The sequence below is a fragment of the Ixodes scapularis genome, unplaced genomic scaffold (assembly GCF_016920785.2).
Source record: "Ixodes scapularis isolate PalLabHiFi unplaced genomic scaffold, ASM1692078v2 PGA_scaffold4__175_contigs__length_147842914, whole genome shotgun sequence".
Classification (NCBI taxonomy): Eukaryota; Metazoa; Arthropoda; class Arachnida; order Ixodida; family Ixodidae; genus Ixodes; species Ixodes scapularis.
Genome location: NW_024609879.1, coordinates 68,117,934 through 68,142,924, shown reverse-complemented (window position 1 = coordinate 68,142,924; position 24,991 = coordinate 68,117,934). Strand labels below are relative to the sequence as shown.

General features: G+C 43.9%; 1 protein-coding gene across 1 annotated transcript in view; it reads right to left on the bottom strand.

Moving 5' to 3' along the window:
* Nucleotides 1–10,734: 10,734 nt before the first annotated feature.
* The window catches only part of LOC8038530 (mite allergen Der p 3), a 48,313-nt gene continuing 34,056 nt past the window's right edge, over nucleotides 10,735–24,991 (bottom strand). The window contains exons 3-7 of the mRNA XM_040216660.3: nucleotides 24,165–24,256; nucleotides 19,340–19,446; nucleotides 15,856–16,127; nucleotides 13,335–13,471; nucleotides 10,735–11,460 (exon numbers count right to left, since the gene is read on the bottom strand). Coding sequence (XP_040072594.2) covers nucleotides 11,197–11,460; nucleotides 13,335–13,471; nucleotides 15,856–16,127; nucleotides 19,340–19,446; nucleotides 24,165–24,256 — 872 coding nt within the window. The 3' untranslated portion in view covers nucleotides 10,735–11,196. The remainder of the gene's footprint in view (nucleotides 11,461–13,334; nucleotides 13,472–15,855; nucleotides 16,128–19,339; nucleotides 19,447–24,164; nucleotides 24,257–24,991) is intronic.

Genomic DNA, 24,991 nt, shown 5'->3' with positions numbered 1-24,991 from the left:
ACACCATTCATCCCCACCTACTCATGGGCAGCGGCATAGCCAAGGGAAGGAATGGGGGGGGGGGGGGGGGGCGGTTGGTCTTGCGCCTCAGCATAGTGCCAATCCCCCCCCCCCCCCCCCCCCACGCACACACACACTTTGGTATCATGGAGGTTCCAAGCGTTTCAGCACACTCTCCCCTCCCTCCCGCCCTCGCCCTCCCCCCTCCATCCCCCCAAATTCGAAAACATTCCTTCCTACGCCACTGCTCGTGGGGCCTCGTCTGTCACCATTTCGCCATCGCAAATTTCTGGAAATCTCTTCTATGTTTTTAATCGAAGAACAGCAAGCTCTGACACTTTGGCATCTGGCGGAGACTTTATGTGGAGACGAAGCGTTGAGCAATGCGTAGTTTATTTCTGCGGTGAAACTAGCAATGTTTTTTTATGGACGTTCTTCGAATCCCCAATATTGAAGTTTCCTTTCCAGGAAAGCTTGACAACGTTCAGGAAGACCTACTTTTAATATTGAAAATTATTTTCTGTAATTTCATCTCCGTTATGATATTAACCGAACATGATCTCAGGTTTACTTAACACTTTAGATGATCGACTGACCTATATTTCACATTCTGATCTTGAAAATGCAACACCAAAATGGGGAGTGCGAAAGAGGAGTCCCGGACGCCTAAAACGCTTGTGCACTGAAACGTTCATTCCACCTAGCAGCGTTGACATGTTACCTCAGCCATTAGCATGCACAATTACGCAACCAACTCTTAAAAGCTTTCACAATATATTTTCAGAAACAATTGGTGAGGTGGCCATCGTTGACGTCCCAGGAGGTAGTGCAGAACACGCCCTTACTTCCGAAAAAAATGGATGAAGACAACGAGGGTAAGGGAACCTGAATATAACACATAATTGTGTTACTCTCTATGATGTTCCGCAATATGGCAACGATTAAATAATTGTTCGAAGGCCGTTATGACAAGTGGCATTACCGCTAAAAGCATAGAAGAGTATGCAGTGTTACCAAACTTGCTTATTTTTTGCTCATTCTTTTTTTTTTTTTTTTTTCAGATGCTCTGCCGGTTGCAACCTCCGAAATGGGAATGCCGAGATCCCCCGAAGGGACATCAAGAATTGAAATGCCCAGGGCTTCCACAACGCAAGTAATTCATCGTTGCACACCTTGAAAGTTCGAATCGAAATTTTATGCCAGATTTGCAGAGCACGTCCGACGAAATCATTTCAATGAACGCATACCATGTGGAATATGTCATTCTATGTTTTCAAACCTCACTCGCTATAAAGCGCACGTGAGTGTGTGCGCAGGCGCATTTGCACCTCAGCCGGAGCTCAGCCAAAATTGTCCTTTCCCCCAGAACTCATATGTTTCCGTGGATGAGCGACCAACCACTGCTGAGGCCAGCAAGGACAATGTACCGATATCGAACGAGGGGAAGCTCTCAGATCTGTGTAGAATGCTCGAGGGAAAACATAGGTGCACAAAAAAAAACTATTGACGATGTTGTCTCTTGGGTATCGGAGCTCTACACGTTGAATGACATTTCTTTAGACACATCTAGCTTGCACTGTGATAAAGCCAGGAAAGTGTACTTCGCACAGAAAGGAATCTACATCCCTCCGGTTGCTGTGAGCTTTCCAAGCGGCAGAAAAGGGTATTACATTCCATTGAAGAGTCTGATATCAAGCCTCATGAAGCACCCAGAGTTTCTACCTCATTGCAAAAGAGCGCAGACCGGCACGGTGCAGGGTGGTGTCTTGAGAGACATGAAGGACGGCATCAGGCCACGATCGCATCCCGTTCTAAAAAAGCACGCGTCAAATGTCCTCACCATGGTCATCTACAGTGATGACATCGAAATTGCAAATCCGTTAGGCATGAAACGGTGCAATATGGGGAAACTCACTGTCTTCTACATTATGTTTACAAACTTGCCACCATCTGAACGGTCTAATTTGCACAAAATCTTCTTACTGGGCGTGGGCCTTTCTAAAGACATAAAGACACTGGAAGGAAAAGCGGCCATTCTGCGTGACGTCATTGACACTACCAACACGCTTGCAGACGATGGAATTAGGTTTTACACTTGCGATAACGAAGAGTTATTTCATGGCTGCATTCTTGCCTTTGCTGGGGACGCCCTTGCATGCAACAATATCGCTGGATTTAAGGAGAGCTTCGCGCCGACAGTTCACCACAGTTGCCGCAGTTGTAATTTGGCTTCGGATGAGTTCCCCGGCTGCTCGTATCATGGAGAATGCCCACTACGTTCTGATGAACAAATAAGAGCTCAGGTCACGAAGCTTGAAAATGCGAGCTCTGCGGCGGAACGCAGTGCTCTGTCCACTATGACAGGCATCAATGGGCGGTCAGTGCTAACAGAACTGACACACTTTTCACTAACACGTGATCTTTTGTATGATCCATTTCACATTCTAATGGAGGGCATTATTCCCAAAGAAATTCACTTGTTTCTACTTTGCGCGATTCGCACAGAACGATGGTTTTCTAGGAAGCAATTAAATGAAGCTATCTTGCGTTTTGATTTTCATGAGTCAATAAGTAAGAGCGACTACCCACGTTTGTTCGAAGCCCAGCTGAATGTTGTGTCATCGGGGGGTGGATCCCTCATTCTCCTTCTCCACTTGCCGTTGATTTTAAGGGATCTTGTTCCCGCTGGTGACGTACCTCAGCTACGTTGCTTGGCTTTGCTGTGTCAGATAACGCTGATGGTTCTTTCTCTTTGTGTAACGGCGTAGAGTTTTACAGACGTGGAATGTCTAGTAGCTGAGCACCAGAAGCTGTACATGGAGTGTTATGGTAAGGGCGCATTCATTCCGAAGCTGCATATGCTTGTTCACCTGGTTGAACAAATTCGCCAATTTGGTACAGCTAGGCATCATTGGACAATGCGTTATGAGGGAAAAAACGCACTACCGAAGTCCAAAAAATTCTTTAACTTCCGAAACATCCCATTATCTGTTAGTGAAATGTACCAGCTTAACCAATCATATGGGCTTTGGAATGGAGATGGAACTGCAAAACTTCAAAGTGATGATTTGGCCGGTGAAAAACTTGGGTGCCAGGTAACACTTACCGAAGCGCATGTCGATGCTGGCTTGGAAGAGGAATGTGTTGGAGAGATTGCCCATGCTGTTAATTTTTCTGTGGTGGAGCACACTAAAATCAGAGTGTCTGATATCCTAATTACTGGGGAGTGTGGGAAATCACCAGTGTTTGTCAAGGTTCTGCAGATTGTCCTGTGGAGTGGAAATGTTTTCTTTTGTTGTAGACTGCTTTGTACCTTGCAATTTTCAGAAAAGTTAAATGCTTTTGTTGTTCGTGAAACGTGCCACCAAAAGGTTTTCCCATCTGCAAGTTTTCGCTTTCCGTGGCCATTGTATGCTTACAATACTTCTGACCACGGTTTATGTTGCATTGCCCGTTGTCTTGACTTCTGCCCTCTGAAGTAGTTCTGTGATGCCTATGTGTGCGTTTTGCTTGTTTAACATTACCATGCTTTGCCAAGAGAAAAATAAATAATGGTTCTTTCCTCACCTCTCTTCTATCCTTGTCTGGTTTTACTTTCAGCCATCTGGCGGAGCTTTGAAACCCTGGACGGACCTACCAGAGTTCTCACGTGTTGTAATGCCTCTCCTCACGGGAGAGTGTCTGACGGCAAAGGAACATAAGAGGCTGAGTGACCAGCTTCGGGATGAGATCATTGAATTTCTCGAGTAAGCATTTGTATATGAGCAATATGAACTGATCCAGGATACCTATTGTTTTACTTGTGTTGGTGCCTTATACGGTAAACAAATAATATATTTTTACAGAACTTGTTTTTGTTTTTTTTGTAAGTTTAAACTGTATCAAAATATAATGCTCGTTCACCCAAAATAGACTAAACGTTGAAAGAAATATATAAATTAAACATTGCATTAGCGCACGGGTCTTTATTTCCAATAACGTAGCTGGTGCAAATTGGTACCATGTTCAATAAATATTTACCTCCTGCAACCGGTATCGCAGTTGTCAAGAGCTGATCGTGGATGAGCATTCCACAGTGCTGAGGTGGAAGTACTGTGACATCGGCAAGGCATTGTCAGAGAGGTTCCCCGACATGCTGTGGGAAACCCCCTAGCCGGGAACAAAACAAAGTTTGACGCGGGGGAAGAACATTTGGGTAAGCCTAGCGAATTTGCTGCGAGAGTTAAACTTGTTAAGTTTAACTTGAGTTAAGTTTGTGTTTACCTACAATTGTAACAATATTAGGCTAGTGACGCACCTATTTTTTTGTTTTTCAGGCAGTGTTCATACACCGGCTGAGCATGACTCGCAAAAAAAGGAGACAAAAGAGAGCGACAAAAAAGGGAAAGGAGAGCAGCATTTTAAGAGAAGTGCCAGCAACTGCAGCCATCTCCACTGATGAGGCGTCTGCTGAGCTTGATGTACGTTCATTTTCTCGTGTGTTTCGTGTTTGTAAACCACAATTTTGATACAGGTCCTGAATGCCTTAGGCGAAAACCTTGGGGCCATCCATATAACAAGGGTGTTGCTGTTGCTGAAGGCGACAATCGAAAGAAGAAAATCAGTTGCACTTGACGTCTTGCCGAACTACTTTTGTCAAGAGGAAGTGGTAAGTCTGAAGGACACTTTAGTTAAGCAACGCTATATAGCGCATACAGGGGCTCCTCCTCCCGGATAAATTAAAGTCCCGCGTGCAAGGTTGAGCGTTCACTGGCAATCTAGATCCACGCACAATATGAGCAACATAACTTCATTTGGACTTCTTCTCTGTTGACTCCAAGTGGTTTAAATGCCAGAACCTATGTTTCGAATGCCAGCCCTAGTTTGACCCAGGGAGTATTTGAGCACTTTCAAGTGCTCCAAAGAAGCATAATCGGCTTTTAACTACCTTATTGTCCGCTGTAGGATACTTTAAGTTCGTTTTACTACAATTTTGAGCAAACCTCGATCTCCGCAAACTTTTAACTTTATGGCACCAACAACGTATGTCTGATTTTATATAATACTTTTCTTAAAATTAGTTTTACAAAATTACACTAAGCCCTAATGAAGGTCAAACTTCGTAAAATTGTTTTTCGTGCGAGTCAGTACTCGCACGAAAAATAATTTTACGGGTTTGGTCTTGACCTGGGCTTAATGTAATTTTTTAGAACTTTAATTTAGAAAATTTATATGAAAACAAACATACGTTTTGGTGCCATAAAGTTCAATAAAATCATACATTCTTGCTTTATACCTACAATATTTAATAGTTATGCTTTTTTAGATGATCTATTCAGTCACTACAGATTGGGTTTCAAATTTCCTAACTGTTTGCATTTTATTTTCGCACTTGTTTCCTACCGCCTGCTTGAAAAAAAAGTGAAAGCGCTTCATTACCTTAAATGTAATTCCCCCTCTTTGTATCTAAAAGAAAACACTATGGTTTCTCATTCAGCTGAAGGTGGAAGCGGAGCTTCGGTTCGAAAGCACTATGGGGACCATGCTGGCAAAACTGGAGGAGGTGAAAAAGGCCTTCTCCGGAGACGATCCATCAACGTTTTTGAACATTGAAGACCACCTCCGGTCTCGATTGGCCAGGAGTTCCCTCATCACCACGGTACGTGAAAAAGCAGATGCCAATATAAAAATGTAATTTTGACGCTGCCACAATTTTTGAACATTTTTGATTGCTGCTTGCAGGACGAGCGTACCCCAGACGAAGGAGTCCCAGGGCCGAAGATTTTCTTCGGCTCGGAAAAACAGATCGTTTTCGGGGATCAGTCAATAAAACTCGCCTCTAGCACGACTCTGGAGGAGGCACTAGTCATGTGCTTATGCATTTATTACATAAGGGGACTCTCCTACCCTGCGGCATATGGACAGACTCTTGGGCTCCTCCAGAGTCTGCTCGTTCAAAATGACGAGTTTCCGATTCAATCTATGTCGGAGAAGCTCAGAAAATTGCTCATGGCAGTTCAGAAACAACAGAAATTCTGAGCTTCTGCTGATTTCAAGAAACGCCGCGTAATTTATTTAAATGCTCTAAAGAATGTAACTATACTCTAAAAAAACCCATGAATCTACTTTCCCGAACAACACTTGGATAGCCAATCACCGTAACTCACGGAAGCAGCTCAGCGAATCACGATGCCGAAACATGATTAGACCAAAAAACGCAGTCTGAGTTGTGACATTACGTAATAGAAAAAGTCACGCTTGCATTGCTTAGTATCTCAAATCAGGCTGCATTTTTTTTTCTAAAATCATACGTTTGGGCATTGACATTCGCTGAGCTGCCGCCGTGCGTAATGGTGATTGGCTTTCCAAGTGTTGTATGGAAAAGTAGAGGCACAGGATGTCTTTTTTGTTTTTTTTAGAGTGTAGTGTTATTTTTTGCGTTATCCGCTGAAAAAAGGCAATTTCAGCATGGTCGCATTGTTATTGCTTAAGATAGCCAAAAAGAGTCACTTTGGAGCAGGAAATTTTTTCTGTGATAGTTCCTAAGAAACGCCAATTTCTGGCTTCGTTCTAACGTCTTTTTTATCTGTATAAGCTACCAGAACATCGTTATAAAATTACTATTTTTATATATATTGTATTGTGTCATGGCAAATAAAACACGTGTTTACTTTTAAAGATTGCTACTGTTTTATTTTTCATATTGATTTTGTTTATCAAACTTAATATACCGATCGATATTCAATTCTGCTAGGCAGCATCGAATAACTTTTTCTAAACAATATCAGCGAAAGTGCGCGAATTGCATCACTGCAGTGCAGCATGTCAGCTGGCAGTCAAAACACGAAGGAGCAGAAATTCTACAATAAAATAAAAGAGATAACCTAAAGCCGCGGTCAAACTGCTTATACATCACACAAAATACCCTGCGCAGACATGTTCCGAAACGAGTCACCGCGACATCCGTGCTTCGAATGTCATGTAACAAAGCTAGCTCTTGATTGGTGGCCTCGTGGCGTACGAGGCATGGATGTCGTGGTGACTCGTTTTTGAACACGTATGCGCAGGGTATTTTGTATGATGTAAAAGCAATGCGACCCCGACTTACCGCTCATTCACACTGGAAGCGGATCCGCGTTCGCAAAGCGGTTGCGAACGCGGTTGTATGAAGATCTAGTACAATTGCACGCGCACTTGATGTCATCGAGTGCGCGTGCAATTGTACTGGATCTTTATATAACCGCGTTCGCAACCGCTTTGCGAACGCGGATCCGCTTCCAGTGTGAATGATCGATTAAGGGGGACTATAGACCCCTGCATTTTAAGAGGGCTACCGTCCCTCTAAATTTAAGGGGGAAAATATCTCAAAAATGTCCCTCTTACTGAGTGGGACTGACCTCGAATTTAAGGGAGACGCCTTATCGCTTACTTTAAGAGGGGTGGTGTCTCACTTAATTAAGAGGGAGTATCAACATGTAATATTAAGAGGTCCGTCGCCCCCCTTAAAGTTAAGTGGGAAAAAATCGAAGAAATGTCCCTCTTACTAAGTGGGACCGGGCTTAGAGAGTGACATAACACAATGAGAAACAGCGAATGGGTTTACTGTACCTCCCGGTTGCCCGTCGTCGAGAATCGGTAGTCCGGGCCCGCCGACCCTTGTTCTCGCCCGTCGATCAGAGCTCACAGTCGGGGTCAGTGTCCAGGCCTGCGGATCGCTTTTCCCACGCCAGCGCTGCGTAGGCTGGCTGTCCCGGGCTATCAATGCCCGAGTCTCGCTGCGGAACCACCCCGGGATCGTCATAGCCCAGGTCATATGGCCCGGGCTCGCCGTTTCCAGCGGTCTTGCTCCAGACCTCGCTGGTGGACCGCTCCGGGGTTCGTCATAAGCCAGGCCAGGCCAGCTTGGCCTCGACGTTCCTTCTCCAGCCACCAGCCTCGCTCCGCACGCACTGTCTCGCGCCAGCTCGTGACTTCTCCGCCGGCCGCCTGTCACGCGCCCTCTGCCTCGTCTTTCACCCTCGGCTCCCATAGGTTACATCACATGTGGAGTCGAACGAATATTCCTCCTAAGGCTGTCACTTCTGGCACACTACACAGACTCAATGATTTTTACCCAAGACTCGTTTCCGGAAGTGAAAGATAATCTTTACGCTTTTTTCGGAGCAGCGTTCGACGTTAAAGATACCGAAAGCAACTACTGAAATCGTCCACCGCTCTCCCTAAGCCACTCTTAATATTGCATTTGTACGACATAGGCAGACACTAGCACATGCTAAAGCAGATTTTTTTTATTTGTTTATTCATATTTTTTATTATGTTGTTGAACAATTTTTCTCATGCATATGTGTATAGTATATTATAATTCTATACCGTCAGCCACGTAATGTACATTATTTGTTGATCTGAAGTTACAAACAATGCCATCGCAAAAAGACATTTGTTTTATTGCCAGTGGTTGCAACAGACGTGATCCGATATTCAAACTTCGAGGATGCTATTTTCTTTATCAACAATATAACGTAATGTGTTCTGTAGATATAGGTAACTATTTAATCGCATTTCTTAAAGCCTGCAATTTTGCTAGTGAGAAACATCGAGAACCGCTCTCCGATATGACAAACTCCATTTTTGGTCACAACAGCCATTATCAACGGTACGGATTGTTAAAACATGTTTCCCATTAGCACGGAGATGTTTCAGTGGCGTCCCTTTACGGCTTCCGTTCAACACGTCATGACCAGAATTTTCCTCACCGTGACGTAATGAGTAGTATTCTTTGAATACTGATCACCAGTTGCGAACGACAGTTTTCTTGTATCTGTAAAGATAACGACAGAAGCCAGGCACGTAGCCAGGGGGGGGGGGGGGGGGGCCCATGGGACCCGCCACCCCCCCCCCCCCCCTGAAATTTTCCATTTTGCTAAGACCTCCTCTCCCCTCTCCCCCTAATACAGCATTTTGTCATGCTGTATAAGCATGACAAAATGCTGTATACTCTACCCTACCTACTCAGCCCGCGTTTCAAAAATTCACTCATTTGTAAATAAGGATACCGACGTGTCACTTATACAATTCTTGTCTCTGGTCCTAATTTCATACGCCTCGTGTAATTCCCGCTACGCTTTATCTTTGTACCTAGCCAAAATCTTGGTGTCATTGAAGGCCGGGGTGCAAGAGCATCTATTGCAATGAATTGCAAGGTGCCCCGAAGGCGTCGTTCTTGTAGAGGCAGCGTGCTCTCGAGTGCGATCATTAAAGCACCTGCCCGTCTGGCCCACGTATGTCATCCCGCACGTCATGGGGATTTCATAGACGACGCCAGTGGCGCATTCGACGTACTTATTTCGATGTTTGGTAGTGCAGGGATCTGAAGATGGCTGTGGTGAATTGATCTGGCGACAAAGTCGCGCAATCTTATTGGGCGCTGAAAAAGCTACCGGTACATTGTAGCGCTGGGCTACCTTTTTCAGATTGTGCATTACATTGTGCATATATGGAATGACAACAGGCCTCGTGGTCGGTCTATCGCTGTTTGATTTCCGATTACCTTTAATCTTTTTGATTAAGCTTTCTGCCTCAATAAGATGGCGCGACTTTGTCGCCAGATCAATTCACCACAGCCATCTTCAGATCCCTGCACTACCAAACATCGAAATAAGTACGTCGAATGCGCCACTGGCGTCGTCTATGGAATCCCCATGACATGTGGGATGACATACGTGGGCCAGACGGGCAGGTGCGTTAATGATCGCACTCGAGAGCACGCTGCCTCTACAAGAACGACGCCTTCGGGGCACCTTGCAATTCATTGCAATAGATGCTCTTGCACCCCGGCCTTCAAAGACACCAAGATTTTGGCTAGGTACAAAGATAAAGTGTCGCGGGAATTACACGAGGCGTATGAAATAAGGACCAGAGACAAGAATTGTATAAGTGACACGTCGGTATCCTTATCTACAAATGAGTTTGAATTTTTGAAACGCGGGCTGAGTAGATAGAATAGAGTTTTTTTTTTGTGGTTATATAACGTGTGAATTTTCAATAAACATCGGTTGAGAGTGCGCCATGTCCTGTTTCCCTTCGTCTGTGTCCCTGTATATTTTCGGCGCTTTTTGCTTGCAATGAACCAACTGGCCCAAATCTCCACTTTACGGCGCCCTATTGTTTAGAGACCGGTGACCTCGCTGCGTTTCCATGGGAGTTAAGGCTTTTTCTTTTGTTACTTTTCCTGAAGGAAGTTCGCTCTTTGCAAATTTTATAGAAGAAATGCATCAGCTGTGGGCCACGCTGGACAAAATAGTACTGCGGTGAGTTAATACACCGATTCTTGCCGTCGATTAAAAAAATCTTGCCGCTATTTGAGTCACCCTGTAGATGTCGTCGTCAGCGAAAACCAACGCTGGGCACACCTTGGACACGACAGTTGCGCCGACGTTCGTCTCAAACTTGACTTGAAACCGAGCGCTCACGCAGCACTCCTTCCCCAGTCTGTGCCCAGTGATGACTTACGCTGGTGACACAAGAAATGTCAGCACTATGGTTTTGCTTTCTAGGCGGAGTTGCCTCGCGACTCGGCACGTTCCGCGCTTCTTGTGCTCTCAGTTACCGCGGTTACCGGCTAGGGGCGCTCAATCGTACGAAATGTTGCCAAAACGTGCAGTTCCAGCAGTTCCATAGCCAGCTTTTTACTCACAAAGCCTGGCAGTTCGATGACGGAGCCATAGAGTGCCCGGTCGCAGACTTGGAGCGCGAGGACCTGGTAGCACAGAGAATTTCTCGGGGAGTCTGGTATTCAGCGCACAGCTTTTGCAGCGGCGAGAACCCGAAACATGATTCTCAAACTCGACGAGAAAAGTAGCGGTATAATGAGGAGCGCCAGTAGCACGAGCGAACATTCCATCGCTCGGGACAAGCGTGTTTCGACGTCTCGCCGCAGCGGGGTGCCCGTTACATGACTCTTGTCCACTGCACTACCTTTCACTTTCGCCGGCCGCGTCACGTGACGATCTGCCACGCTTTGTCAGTATAGAGCAGGCTATGGCAGTTCACACGACTGCGAACTGGTTCTTTTTTTCACCTTCGTTTAATGAGATTAGATATTTACAAACATACTTAAGATGAAAACAGTTCTCCGAACTATTAACACGTGGCCCGTCCGTCGTGCTGACACCGGTAAAGGTATCCTCTTCCTGGTCTTAAAGCGCTTGTTTAACGCCCCTAAATGTTGTTATCGGAGATGTCTTCTGGCTGCTTGGGCTGACCGGTCGTTTCACTGACCGCGTCTGGGTAGTCCTCGTCGGTGTTGAAGGCTGGCTTGCACCCTGCATTGAGCGTGTTACTGTACACCCAGGGTCCGTAGAAACCCATGCGCGTGTAGATTCCGTAGACGTCTTTGAGAGCGCAGCTCTTGCCGAAAGACACGACTCCAGCAACCACCTTGTAGTTGCCCGCTTGCACTAGAAGAGGACCTCCGGAGTCGCCCTGCAAAGGGATATTTATGCGCTGTCATAAAGAAAAAACCGTCATAAAAAAATAAGTTCCTCCGCACAAATGTTTTCGTTCAATATATACTCTTAACAAAAAGTATAATATCACATTTCATTTACATTTTTAATAAGCATTACGAATATATGACACCATATTTTATGCGGAGCTCCGCTAAAATTGGGACGGTCATTGGTTTCCCTCAAAATGTTTCAACTCGTGAATAATTACGGCTGCGCTAATAATCATATAATGTTCAAATGTCTTTTTTTTAGGTAAGGTTATTGAATATAATGATTTGGTCGTTTGAGTTTTTCTCAAACTACAATGCTTTTACTGGCGACACTAAAACAGTGACGAGAAATTTTGTAATTTGGAACGTTGAACTTGTTCGCGACCGCATGTGAGAAGCGTGATGGCGACCAATGAATGCTAAGAAACCTCACTCAAACTAAACGAAAGGGTTTCCAGGCATGCTGCGATTTTAGGCAACTTGCTCAATTTCCCTGTTTCACGACATGTGGCATCACGCAACTGGAAAGCTTAAAAAAATGTGAATGTTCTTTTTGGCATTTTCTTTACTTGTCGTTTTTCTAATAGCTTATTTTAAATTGAGTTTTGGTGAAAGCATGCTGGGAATAATAAACCCAGGGCATCTGAAAATCTAAGTTAGCTAAGACAAAAAACACCAAACATTCTTTTAGATTCCATTTACATCACTATAGCCCATCAAACTAGCTATAGGCTGTAGCTTTAGTTCAAGGTATGAAATCTAAAAAAAAAAAAAAACATTCTTTAGAATCCCCCTTTTTAAATGTGTGTTTAAAAGGTGGCATTCCCGAGAAAATTTGGCGTGACATATTTAAAACCGTCATATCGTGACAAATCGTCTCTGCACAAAAGACCATAATGAAAAGCATTCACAAGCCGGCCGAATTTACCAACCTTGAGTCCCGCTAAATTTAGAAGGCGGTATTTAGACGAAACCGTGACGTTCATCGCCAGTTCATACCATGTAGCATGCACATGTGGTTTATGTCAAGCGACAACTTCGAATCACGCCAAAAACTTGATAAGCGTTTTAATACCTTTCAAACTCACAATGCTTCTTAGCTCTCATACGGGTTATGTACCCAGAATAATATGCCAGCAAAGGTACTATTCGAGTCCTTCCCATTTGTTTAGTATGTCGTTTGCCAATTAATACATGATGCCACGTCACTGGTGATATGTTGCGTGGTTTAGAAATTCATTTGAAAACTTCTACTCTGTCTCATTCATAGAAAATGCAGGCTATAATATTTAATTTACCAAGTGAGCGGGATGGTTCCGCATCTTGGTATGGCCGCTTTCCTCTTATGTAACATCAAACAAAGCACACAGTAAAGGATCAAACTACGGACCCTCGAATACTCTCACAGGATATGAGTTATCATTATTAAACGTTGGGCAACGAAATTGCTTTATATAATTATCTTCACTGCAATGAAATCATGAGTCTTGCTTCCAAACCGTAATTACAGTATATAAGTGCTATTAATTAGCGTCGTTCAAATTTAAATTTAATGTATTCGTAACCTAATTTTATTAACAAGTATTCTGCAATTCGTGTCCTTTAACGTTTCAGTTCTTCCCTATAGTTAGCGAAATAAGTATATTTTGTCTTATGAACTTTTTTAGACTGATATATATTTACCGTGAATTCTATTCACTTCAAGGGCTCACAAAGCGTTCGTCGATATTAACCCTTTTTGCGTAGTTTATACAAATATCTACTTCCTTGTGTTTATATTTATTTGTACAGCAGCGTGTAAGTCTCGCGACCTGTTTATTTAAGATACATTGAAATGCATGTATTAGAGAGCTCTTACAATGCACGCATCCTGGCCTTCGACGCCGCCGGCACAGATCATGACGTCATAAACAACATGCGTCAAAGGTTTTTGACACTCAGTTCTATTCACCACAGGAAGATCAACCTGTCGCAGCGTATCTGGCTTTGCCCCTCCTGTGAAATAAAAAGTAGGTTCTTTTTAAAGCCCGATCGGAAATATATTGGTTTCTTGAATATACACTTCAAAGCAATACAGTAAAGCAATCAGATTATAAGTAGTGGCATATATTTTCAAATTTTGTTTTTCATTTGGTGTATTGAAAGTTTTAAGCGGTCATTCGATTCGCAGAGATGAGCGAGAGAGTAATTTATTTTCAAGCCATTCTTCTTTGACATGTACGTAAATATTTTCATAAAGACGGTAAAGTCAAATTGCTACGCACAACTCTCTTCGAGAAAAAATGGCTCGTTAGGTGCCCTAGCTAATTTCTTTTAGATATCTTTACGTTATTTTGTGGAGCTAAAAGTATGTCTTTTCTCACGTATACTCTTCACACTTCTGGGGACACAGAAAAGCTACATTTGTTTGTTATCTTTTCAGCCGATAAAAAAACGGTGCGGCATCTCATAGCCGACCCGATAACACTGGAGCCGGATAATACTTAATCTTACTACAACAAATTTCAAGATTGACATACCGAGCTATTATCACTCTATCAGAACAATCGCTCCTACAGATACTCGGTTAGGAATTTTCAGATGCATAGTCGCAGTGTGAACAGAATTTGGTGCAAATTTACAAGTCATGAAATATCTTGTCAAAGAGTGATGCGCAGCTAAAAGGTGAAATGACGCGTACCTAGCCAGCTATATTATTCATTACTCGAGCAATACATGCCGTGCTGAGGAACGAAGACTGCTCGTCCATTTTCCTGGAGTACGTGCACAGTCATTCATCGCGATCCATTGAAGGAGACAAGCGACTCGTGGAACAGAGATAATGTCCTCACTGGAAAATGCTATCTGCAGAAATCCGAACATCACGAAATGTAGTTTTTTAGGGTCTTTTCTTTTCGGACACGTTTTTTGTTTGTTTTTTTCTATAAATTTTGAGCATGGCCTGACGGTTTCCTGTGTGCGTGCCCCGCGGTAAAATATGCGCGCGGATTTATTTCTACTTACCGTTGCTATTGGTCGAGTACATACGGCATTACAGAAGAACGATGTGTTCGCAACGTTTACTGCAGTCAGTGGCAGCTTAAAAGGGAGTGCGGAAATAGCCAGAAAAACAGAAAAGAGCGAATGACGAAGCATGATACCCGAACAAAATAAGCCAGGCGAACCACCCTTATGCCGTCAGAGACTATACGCGATTCTGCCCAAACTCTCTTTGAATTTATCCTCAAAGTGATGGAATTGTAGGCTTCGTCCATTATCGTGTTTAGCATAAAATCCGTACAAAACAAATCACCCCGGAAAACATTTCTTTTTGTTCATAGGCTTAAGTTCAATTATCCAGAAAATAGCGTTCAACAGTCATTCGGCATAAGGAAGCCCAAACTCTAAAACGCGACGCAGATGGTCGAACTGTCGTAATATAAGACGTACCTATACTTTGTTTCACCTTAAGTTCATGCGACGAATCAGCCAGCGTCAAAAGCGCACCGTCATTGTTTTCCTCGTGTTCCTGTACGTGTTGTATCATCGCTGAATCATTCATAAACAGAGAAGACCCAGTGTTTTGCGCATTGCAGGCTGCTTGATTTTGTTCCATTAGCTCGTAGCGTTTACTGCGTATGGACCTAAACTAAAACAAAGTATCGACCAACACACTGTTTACAAACAACCCTACGTTCGCCCACCGGGTGGAGGCACTGCGCGCGCGCAGAAACCAGATTCACCCGAGGCGAAGCATCTGCGCATGCTCAGTGCCGACAGCAGCACCACCGCATCGGCGTGACGTCAGAGAGTTGAGTTGGTCTATATTCGTGATAATCGTTTATTCTAGAATTCATTTAACACTGGCTCATGAGGGATACCACACCTTCAAAGTCGTGATTACATTTCACGAACCAATTAGACTCAGCACAAAGCTCATCAGAATCATAGTATTATCGTGCCGGATTGCACTACTCATCTCCAACATAATTTCTTGACTGATTTCAGAAATGAAAGAGGGAGTCTACACTCTACACTCCACGAAACCTACGTCTACTATACCGCAACGCCCTTTGCAGAGCCAGTCGCCGCAATTGTCGGAGGAAGCTCCGTGAATGACGAGGAAAACAATATGCTTAGGCTTAAGAAATCAGACCGCAATGTGACACGGAGCATGACGTGAGCACGTAAAACGTTGTGCTCAGTGTAACGTCAAAGACTGATTCTTTTAGGTCGAATCAAATCTTCAGATTTCCTCTTCCAAGTAGTTTACAAGAAATTAGATGCACCAGATTTTCTTAGTGCCAACGAAACAAGTAATCTCTGAATTGTTGTTTATCGATCATGAAAATACTCGTCGGCAAAGTACTTCAAGGACAAAAGCGTCGGTACGGGCTCACCGTATTTGAGCCTTCCCCATCCGGCCACGGTAGCTGTGGTTCCTGGTGTGACGTCGGAGTTAACGGGAGGTAAGATGGCAGCCAGGAACGGTGTTCCTTGCATTTTGATTGGCTCGCTCAGCGTCACCAGGGCCACGTCGTTTTTGTACGAGGGCTTGTCGTACTGCTCGTGCTGCAACAACTTCGACACGTCTCGAATCACGTTCTGGCGGTCGGACGTCGACGAGAAGTTGTAGTCAGCCACGTTCGCCGACAGCATGGACTCGGTCTTGCTGGAAACGGGCATGGCACCAACGCGTAATGAGCGAATTGGATTTTTGAGCGCACACGTGATAATGTACAACGAAAGGATCGCTTTGCCAGTCGAACAAACTGGGATCGTCGATGGCCACGCATTATTATATCGACGGGGAGGCACCGCGAAAGATATTTTATGCTGTGTCTAATGGTTCTTCATCTATCCGTAGCTAAGCGTCCCTTAAAACGAACAAAACATAAAATTTTATTTAGCCTACTTTTAATTCTTCTGTTGAGTCATAATAGAGTTCTGGACCCGGCTAATGAGTCAAGATTGTTTGGGAACTAATGGGAACCACCCACCCATTCGTAAGTTTAGAGTTTCTGCCTAGATAACTATGATCGCTTATTCCAATAGGGCCATAGAAGCTAGTTTAATTAAGATTAATGAATATTTTGTCTGCGGTTTTAAATAGAGAGAAAAATTTGTATTTTTAAAGTAGTCGTGCTGGGGCCTTCACTACACATTCCATAATGCGCTTATCAATGGCTCCCAAGAATGGCTCGCAAATATAGAAAATAAAATCATTGTGAACTGAAGGTGTAGATTTACATCGTGGCGGATACAATATTTGTGAATCAACAGGAAAAAAAATAACTTTAATCAAACATCAAATTTTTCGTGCGGGATATATTACTTTGTCTTTAGCCGGATAAGGTATGGAGAATGACCGACCCGCCCACACTCAAACCTCAATTTTTTTTCTCTTTCTTTGACATCCACGCGAAAATGCTAGAAGTATGAGCTCGTAGCTTTTGTAGTGGCTCCAGCTGCGGAATAGTTCAACTAGTCATTTCGCCAAATTACCCAAGCATCGAAGAGAATGCCGGGAACGAAGGTACACGCGCTGAGCGCGCTGGCGTCTGTAGTAGTAGCTGTCAAAATAAAAATAAAATATAAAAAATCTAAAACAAACTCTGTACGTGCGTTTCCCGACGCTTTATTTTTATTATTTACTTCAAATCTTTAATACAAGGAAGCGCGTGGAGAACGTCTACCCACGTTCGCAGCATTAATTTTTTTTTGGTGCTCATTTAATTCAGCTAAAAGTGTGCAGCCGACATTCGCTCAAGGGCCGCTTGTTTGTATTGTTCCCTGTGTTGCATGATAGCGTGGGAGGGAGCAAAACCCAGAATACGAGAGTACGAGAGGTCGACGCCCAGAGCGCGTATTCGTGGTAAATTAAAATAAACCACAACGTGAAAAAAAAAAACAAAAAAAAACATTACCTCGTTGAAATCTCAATTGAGTGTGACACCTGCTAGCAGCGGCAAATGTTTTGTTCGATGGACGTTTCATCATGCTCATCTCTCTTTGCATTTCCAGCCCACTTTCTCAGTCACATTATGCTTCGTCTATCAAGGGTCGCATTCAGAAACAACGAGGAAGATATTGTTTTAAACGTCGTGTTTTTTTTTCCTAGTCGCAACCGAAGCCAAATCTGAATATCATTTTGACATTTGGCCTTCCGCACTCTTCGTTTTCTTTGTACCCCTAGTCAAAGTCGTTACGGTGCATCAGGTCTATTTCAAGCATTCGTGTAACATGAAAAAAAAATAATTCCCCCTAACATTTACAACGAAAGCAACATTATTATTTTGCGCTATAATCGCAAAGATGTGTATAAATTTTCTCATCCGATCTTGAGCTCGAGCCCCATATTGATTGCGTTTCAGAAATAGGCAATGTGCTGGTGTTCCAATTGTCTTAAATATTTGACAGATACTCCAAAAAGTACAAACTAAATGTACTTTGTTCAATAGGCTTTTTTTATTATTAGCACATGATGCTTTCCACGATATAAAAGTATAAACGAAACTGAATTGGCGATTCGGACGAGTGTATTCATGCCTATGAAATACAAATACCGCGCACGAAAAATGCGCCCAGTTTACTTCTCTGAGCAGAACAGGCTTCATGTGTGCTAGCTTTCTATACGATATGTGTACGCGTTTGTTAAATTCTTGGAAGCGAGAAAAACCTGCCAAATGTACTAGTCCATCAAACTAGGAGTAAAAAATTATTTAAAACAAAAACAAAAACAACAAAAAAACTCGCTAATGGTTTGCTAGCCTTGGCTTAATTTTTGCCGTCTAGAGTTCCCAGCGTTTTGATGACCTCGTTCCATTGCCATATATAAGGGCCTCGTTTGACGCTACTTTGTGTCTGCCTGCCCTATTTACAACAGATGCTTACCAGCTAGTATTCTGTTTTATTCCTCCTCGTCATAGCGATCAGTTTTTTTCAACCCTGACTCGAATGAGCCCGAATTAAGTCCGGCTATCTGCCTGTGTGGATGATATACCTAGTATAACAACAACATGTAACCTACATGTATGATACATGTAATTTGGAGGGTAACCGTAAACCTTCTTTTGTGGTTTAAATAGTGGAACCTCAATGACTTTTAGAGTTTGGGGCTAGAAAGCTACACATTCCGAAATACTTAGAGCAAATTATATTTCTTCCCGTAGCCGAGATCTTGAAGTGACTGCGAAAGAATCATTTAGTGAAATATTCTTTGCTAAATTTATCTTCGTTGAGTCAGAAATATTTATCAATCTTACAAAAGTACATCACATAATTGTTACGTCAAGTCAGGTGAAAAGTTGACGTCAGGGACAACTTGTCAGGTTAAACCGAAGAGACGGCTGGCGCAGAACCCAAATCGACAACTGACTTGACCTCGTGGGAGTGTGAATAAAATAATGCCATTTCATTTTGCTCGCATAATTATGTGGCACGTATACGTTTTCAGAATCTGGCAAGACTTGTTTTTCTTGTAACTCAAGGAAGCCAAATGTGATCAATATTAAGTTGGATATCCACAACGCATCAGCACCAAATCACCCACTCCAGATATCCTCACATAAGCAGAGTATCCTCTAAATATTTTACTGATTAAGTCGCTTCGTTGAGTGAGTAAATTGTGGTAAATTAGTGAATAGATCATAACGCAATATTATATCAATACTTGCACTGCTCGACAGCAAAACAAAACAAGACATTGGAGGTTTACTTGTTTACTCTTTTTTTTTTATTTGAATGTCTTCACTTGAATTCCCAAAACGAGTCGTTTGTTTCTGCAAAAGCCAACGTTCCGCTTCCTATATCGAGGTGAGTGGTGATTTCAAGAAACCCGCTTAGAAGCTGGGTTGAAGATTCTAGATAGCATATTTTACGTACTCATTCAGGCAGTGTGCAGCTGTCAGGACATGGACGTCGGTGATCATGACGCCTCCGCAAAAGGGGAAAGGGGAAGCATACCCAGTCAGAAACTTTCGCAAGCTCACCTGCAATAGAGCCAGAAAGCATTTCTGGAACTGCGGCGCTCTGGCACACATGATAACACGCCCTCTACAGAGCTAGGACGTGACCGAAGCCAGCATTGAGAAAGCATACATTGGTCGTGTTGAAACGATTGAAACGCGTACAGCACACATTACGTCAAAATATCAACCATGTTGTCATTGACAGCGTAGAAGACGAAGGGTGTGACTTAAATTGTCCACGTATTGTGCCTGTAACGCTTCCCCAATTGATGTGTTTACCGCGTTCATTAAATGCGGTCCTTCAATTTCCACTTGATGACGTCATAGAAGTGCCGTGACGTCGCCGACCGCGATCCTGGCGGCGTCCCAACACCTGTGGTGAATGTAGCAGACGTCTGTTCTGCTGCAGGTAGGTCTGTAGTGTGACCATAGCCTCGTATATACTGACAAAGCCTGTCAGATCGCCACGAAAAGCGGCCGCCGAAATGAAAAAAGGTGGAGCGGCAGACAACAAAATGAGGAGAGCCACGTGGCTGGCATACCACTGCGGTGAGATGCGAGGACCCGAAAGTGTGTTTCGGGTCCCCTCCGCTGCAAAATCTGAGCGCTGACGTCCACGTTCCCCTAGAAATGACTGTTGGATGTTCTGTGGTACCAGCTCCTCGCGCTCCAAATCTGCGACCGGACACTCTATGGCTCCGTCGTCGAACTACCATGTTTTGTGAGTATAGAGGAGGCTACGATGTGGCAGTCCACGGAAGCTTCCGCAGCCGGGAGCTGGACTGCCGTGACGACAGCGACACTCACGTTCGCTCGTACTTTTCACCAGCATTTCTACGACCAGCGGCAAGGGTGGCGACATGCAACAGCCTGACACTCCGGTTTCTGTGACGTCATTCGTTGCCACTTCGGAACCACTTCCGATGTATGGGCGGGATACGACGCTAAGCACACCAGTCGGAGACACGCTCCAGGCAGCGTAGTTTCAAACTTCTTGCCTCCTGTTTTGGCGTTTTCATCGACCAATGCTGCCAAGGGTTTGGCAATGGAACGTCGATATGACGGTTTATTCAACTGCACAGGAACCTACTGAGCCAGTGGTAACTTTTGGCAAAAACAACAACAGAAGTAGTCTCGTGCCACAGAGTCGTCGCATTGGGTAGAAGGCCCATAGTTGTTGACATCGAATAACAAACACCAGCCCCACCACACTAAAAAACAGTAGAAAAAAAGATCGCTGATAATTGTGTCAAACAATGAATGGCGTATTAAGAAGATTAGTTATAGTTGAGTGTCACCAAGGGACCACTAGAGCACGTTTTTGTGAGCAAGTGATGCTCTTTGGGTGATCGCCCGTGCCTTGTAGGAGCTCCAGTTTTCACGTTGGTACAAACAAACCGGTGTTTGTTCTCGGGACCGAACTAGAATATAATCATTAGGCATTTTTATAACACGTTTTAAGCACCCGATTTCTTTTATTTCTTTAACATCTCGCGAGAGAGAGTACGTACATCAACCTGGATTTTAATTATGTTTGTACATAGAGGCCACTGCAGTACATCACGTAACGCTGGCAAGATTTCTTAATTTATTTATTATTACCATCGGCCTTTTCCTGAAGGCCATTGCAGAAGGGGATGATTTATAGTACACAAAATGGCACCAATCTTCTGACAAACAAAATACCCGAGGAAATTGAACGAAGTCATTCATTCTAAGAAGCAGATGAACGCAACACAAGGAAAGCATAACACAAATTCCGTTTAAGATTACACGTAAAGTCCCTAATAATTTTAAAATATACCCACCTGTTCCCCACAGTCAATCTCTCCGTCGCACACATTTTTCCCCTAAACAATCATTGAGGAGGGATATCGTTCCCTCCTCAGAGATTGATGGCGAATCCATGACAGAGAGCATTGCGGCCGAGCGTCTTTGATTTCTCTGTAGTCACTTGATCTTTAAATTCAGCGGGTGCCAGCTTCTTAAGTGCCCATGATTGTTTCTACTCAGAATTTCCCTCAGTCCGTGCCGCATTTACCGAGTTGCTAAAGCCGCGATCACACATGCTAATAAATCGTACAAAACACAGTCTGCAGCCTGTAGAGAGTTTTTGGGGAAACGTCTTTTGCACATCCGATACGGTACGGATTGCGCATGCGGGACTGCGCGCGTGCTACCGCAAAAGACTCCTGCATGCGCAGTCCGTAAGGAAAGGCCCACCGTGCCGTATCGGATGTGCTAAAAACGGTTCCCTAAAACTCTCTAATGTCTAAGGCATATCTCTTCCTTGCAGGACTGTCCCGGCACATTCGTCATACAGAAACCGTCTGAAGTCATGTTCCAATTAGGTTTACACAGGTTCAAAGCAACCGTGCTGATAACATTCTCTAGGTGTACCTGCAGATAATCCAGTCATCGCGTGTGCAGCAAACCCTGCGTATTTTTGGGGGATCCGCGAGCAGTGTGTTAAACAACAGCTCAGCGTTAAACTACAACTGAGAAATTAGCGCGCATTTATTGAAAGTGTTTCAAGTTGAGCTTGCGCAGGCATCGGCGACGCGTTCCTAAGTATAGCGTTAAGGCGTCTCAAGATTCTAAACAGGTGGCACGCGCGAATTCAAGGTCCGCTTTTGAACACAAAGCTGAAGCCTATCACAGTCAGCAAAACGACCACATTGGCCAAGGGTACTGGGTTTATAAAACACGAAACACTGAAGGAGGGAAACTGTCTAAACTAGTATTGACCATAATAAAATATTTGTTAAGGGAGGGAGACAGCCGCAAGGTAGACATGTAATGTCAGTTCCATTGACTGTCTTTGGGTCATCGTCCTATCAGCGCGCGCCACCTTTGGCGCATCGTAGTGCACGTGCGACGCTCGTAGTCAGAATCGTGAGCTTATTTGCCAGTCAAGTAATGTCAGCCGATGGAACTGACATTACATTGTACCGTGTCGCAGCGGTATATAGTGCGGTTTTCGTTTCACATTCCCGCCGCCCGGCCGCGAGTGCTTTGAAGTTTGAAGTATATTTGGATCCTCAAGGGCCAGGACCGGTAGGAAGGTAGAGACAAAAGTCATTTTGCTTGGTTGAGGCCTCTACCACCCGTAGTTTATAGCAAGTACGCGCCATTGTGAAACAAATAGAGATAGAAACATGAAAATAAGCTCGGGCACATTCCTGCGTACTAAATTTGAACAGATCTCTAAGACAAGATTAAAACTCTATACTCCGTTTCACCTTTTGTTGTAACGCAGAGAAGGCTAGAAGCGCGAGCACATAGCGTTGGGAGCCGCTCTTAAAGGGATGGTGAACTGAAATTGGTATTTAACGAAAAAATAAAAAAATGCAGGAGATGTAGGGGGGACGCTACTATCCCTACAATACTACTCGTAAGGTGATATCTCGAATGGACGGCCGCATTTTTGGAAAAAAAGGTCAAGATTGAACGAGGCCGACGAGGCGCGTGACGTCAAGGTATCTCGTTTCCTCCTCTCTTCACTTCGCCCCCTCAAGGCGGCGAGGCGGAGAAGACGCGAGGCCGTTGCCTCTCCTTCTCGGAGAAACAGGACGTAAACATATCTGTCAAATGCGCCTGCTCTTTTTTTTTTGAAAAATACGGTCATCCGTTCGAGATATCACTGTATGAGTGATGTTTTTGTTTGTAGCATCTCGTGGCACGCTTTTTCCGCCGTGTTTTGTGGAATCCAGAGTTCGGTTCAGCATCCCTTTAACGCATGAGAGCTTGTCCACCGAGATCTGCCCTGGAGCAAGAAGCTCGTGCTAGTAGCCTTTCTTGCGGTACATCATAAGGTGAAACAGAGTATAGAATTTGCTAAAAAAAGAAGACTTTGTAGCTGTTTTGCACATTTAAGGAAGATGACACAAATGATTAATTCCATAATCATTAGAATCAAAACAGTATATTATCTAATCATGTTCCAAATAGTTTTTTTATTATTTTACGAAGGAATTGACTCAGTAGCGAGTAAATGTTTTGGCCGGACGTGACGAGGTCAACGTGCCTAAAAATCACGTCTTTGACGCTGGAGGACGTCCCCTCTTCTGGAGTTCCGAACAGTCTGTTATTAAGCACAAACTGGAAGATAAACTCCCCGCATAGGAGACAACGGTAAAGCTTCTTTATGTTTCAAAAGTATCACAAGGTGCGTCGATGCACGAGGCGCGTGCAATGTGCAGCCCTTGGGAAGATCATGGCGGCACAGCACAGCCCTGAGCTAGATTTCAGATGCCATGCTCTTCCCAGAAGTGGCGCGTGGCACATGCCTCGAGGATTTCCACAACAGTGAATGACGCCACTTTTCTCAGGATAGAGGGGCTTTAGACAAAGCTACACCGCCCTGGCGCGTTGCTCATTAGGCAGATGGTTGTTTGCTTCTCGCTATCGCCAATGAAGAAAAAAAAATAAGTTGCACTGGCAGAAAAAAGTTTTTGTTTCTAGGGCGGAAAATATATATTAATTTTTTTAGTTATTGGTGTAGTTACGCCGTTCCTCTCGCGGATTGGGGGGTCACACCTGCTGTTGCAAATTTCTGGTTCAATGTGCTGTACGAGCCATTTCATATTTAAAACCTGTTTCTTTATATATATGGGACATTCAGTTCCATTCATTCTTCTGAAGAAAGACTTGCAAACACGTTTACTCAGGTCCGTAAATTCACGTAATGACGTAAAACAATGCTTCGAAGTGAAAGAAAAAAATCAAACCGCACCAACCATGTAACCAAAGTCATCCGGTTCAGCGCTCCTCCCTCCGACGATTCTCCTTCGTCGATGCAACTGGGATGCCTCTGTCTGACACACGGGGCCTAGAAATCACATAAGTTCAGCCAGAGTCAGGTCTCGTAATGCGAGTTTCAATCAATTGTTTCGTATTGTTTAAACATTTTCAGCACAATTGTTACTGTCTGTATCGGTCTTTCTATAATCATGGCAGCGTAAATCTCGGTGCTTTCAGCTTTTTCTTGCCATATCGAAAATTCAATTAAAATATAATAACCTACACAATAATCAAAAAAGTATACCGTTACACTGAATGGTTCAAGGAATCGGAGAGCCAATACCCGACTTCATTTAGATAGAAAGAGAGTGTGCTGAATTTTCCATGTCAGCGTTGTGGGCCAGCGCCGGTAACAAATTGGACAGGAGTGCTACGTCGGAATTCGGCCGGAACCTGAGTTCAAATAAATAAGAACACGAATCCCGGCTGAACGTTGACACTGCACCCGTGTCTAATCTGGAAAAAATTCAGCATTACGATTTTGTATCTAAGTGGTACGTATCGCCATACCCCTCCCTACAAATAAAAGGCAAAACGACGGCAGATTAACTACATGTAATTACGTCATGACTACCACCAACAAATTCAAGACAACCTTCACCTTTCCGGTTTGAGTTGGGCTAGTTTGTACGTGTAATGAAGGGTGAGGAAACAACTTGAACACTACACCATTACACAGAGGACACGACACACATAAGCTTTGTGTGTGTGTGTGTGTCATGTCATGCCTTTGTGCAATCGTTTAGTGTTCAAGCACTTTCCT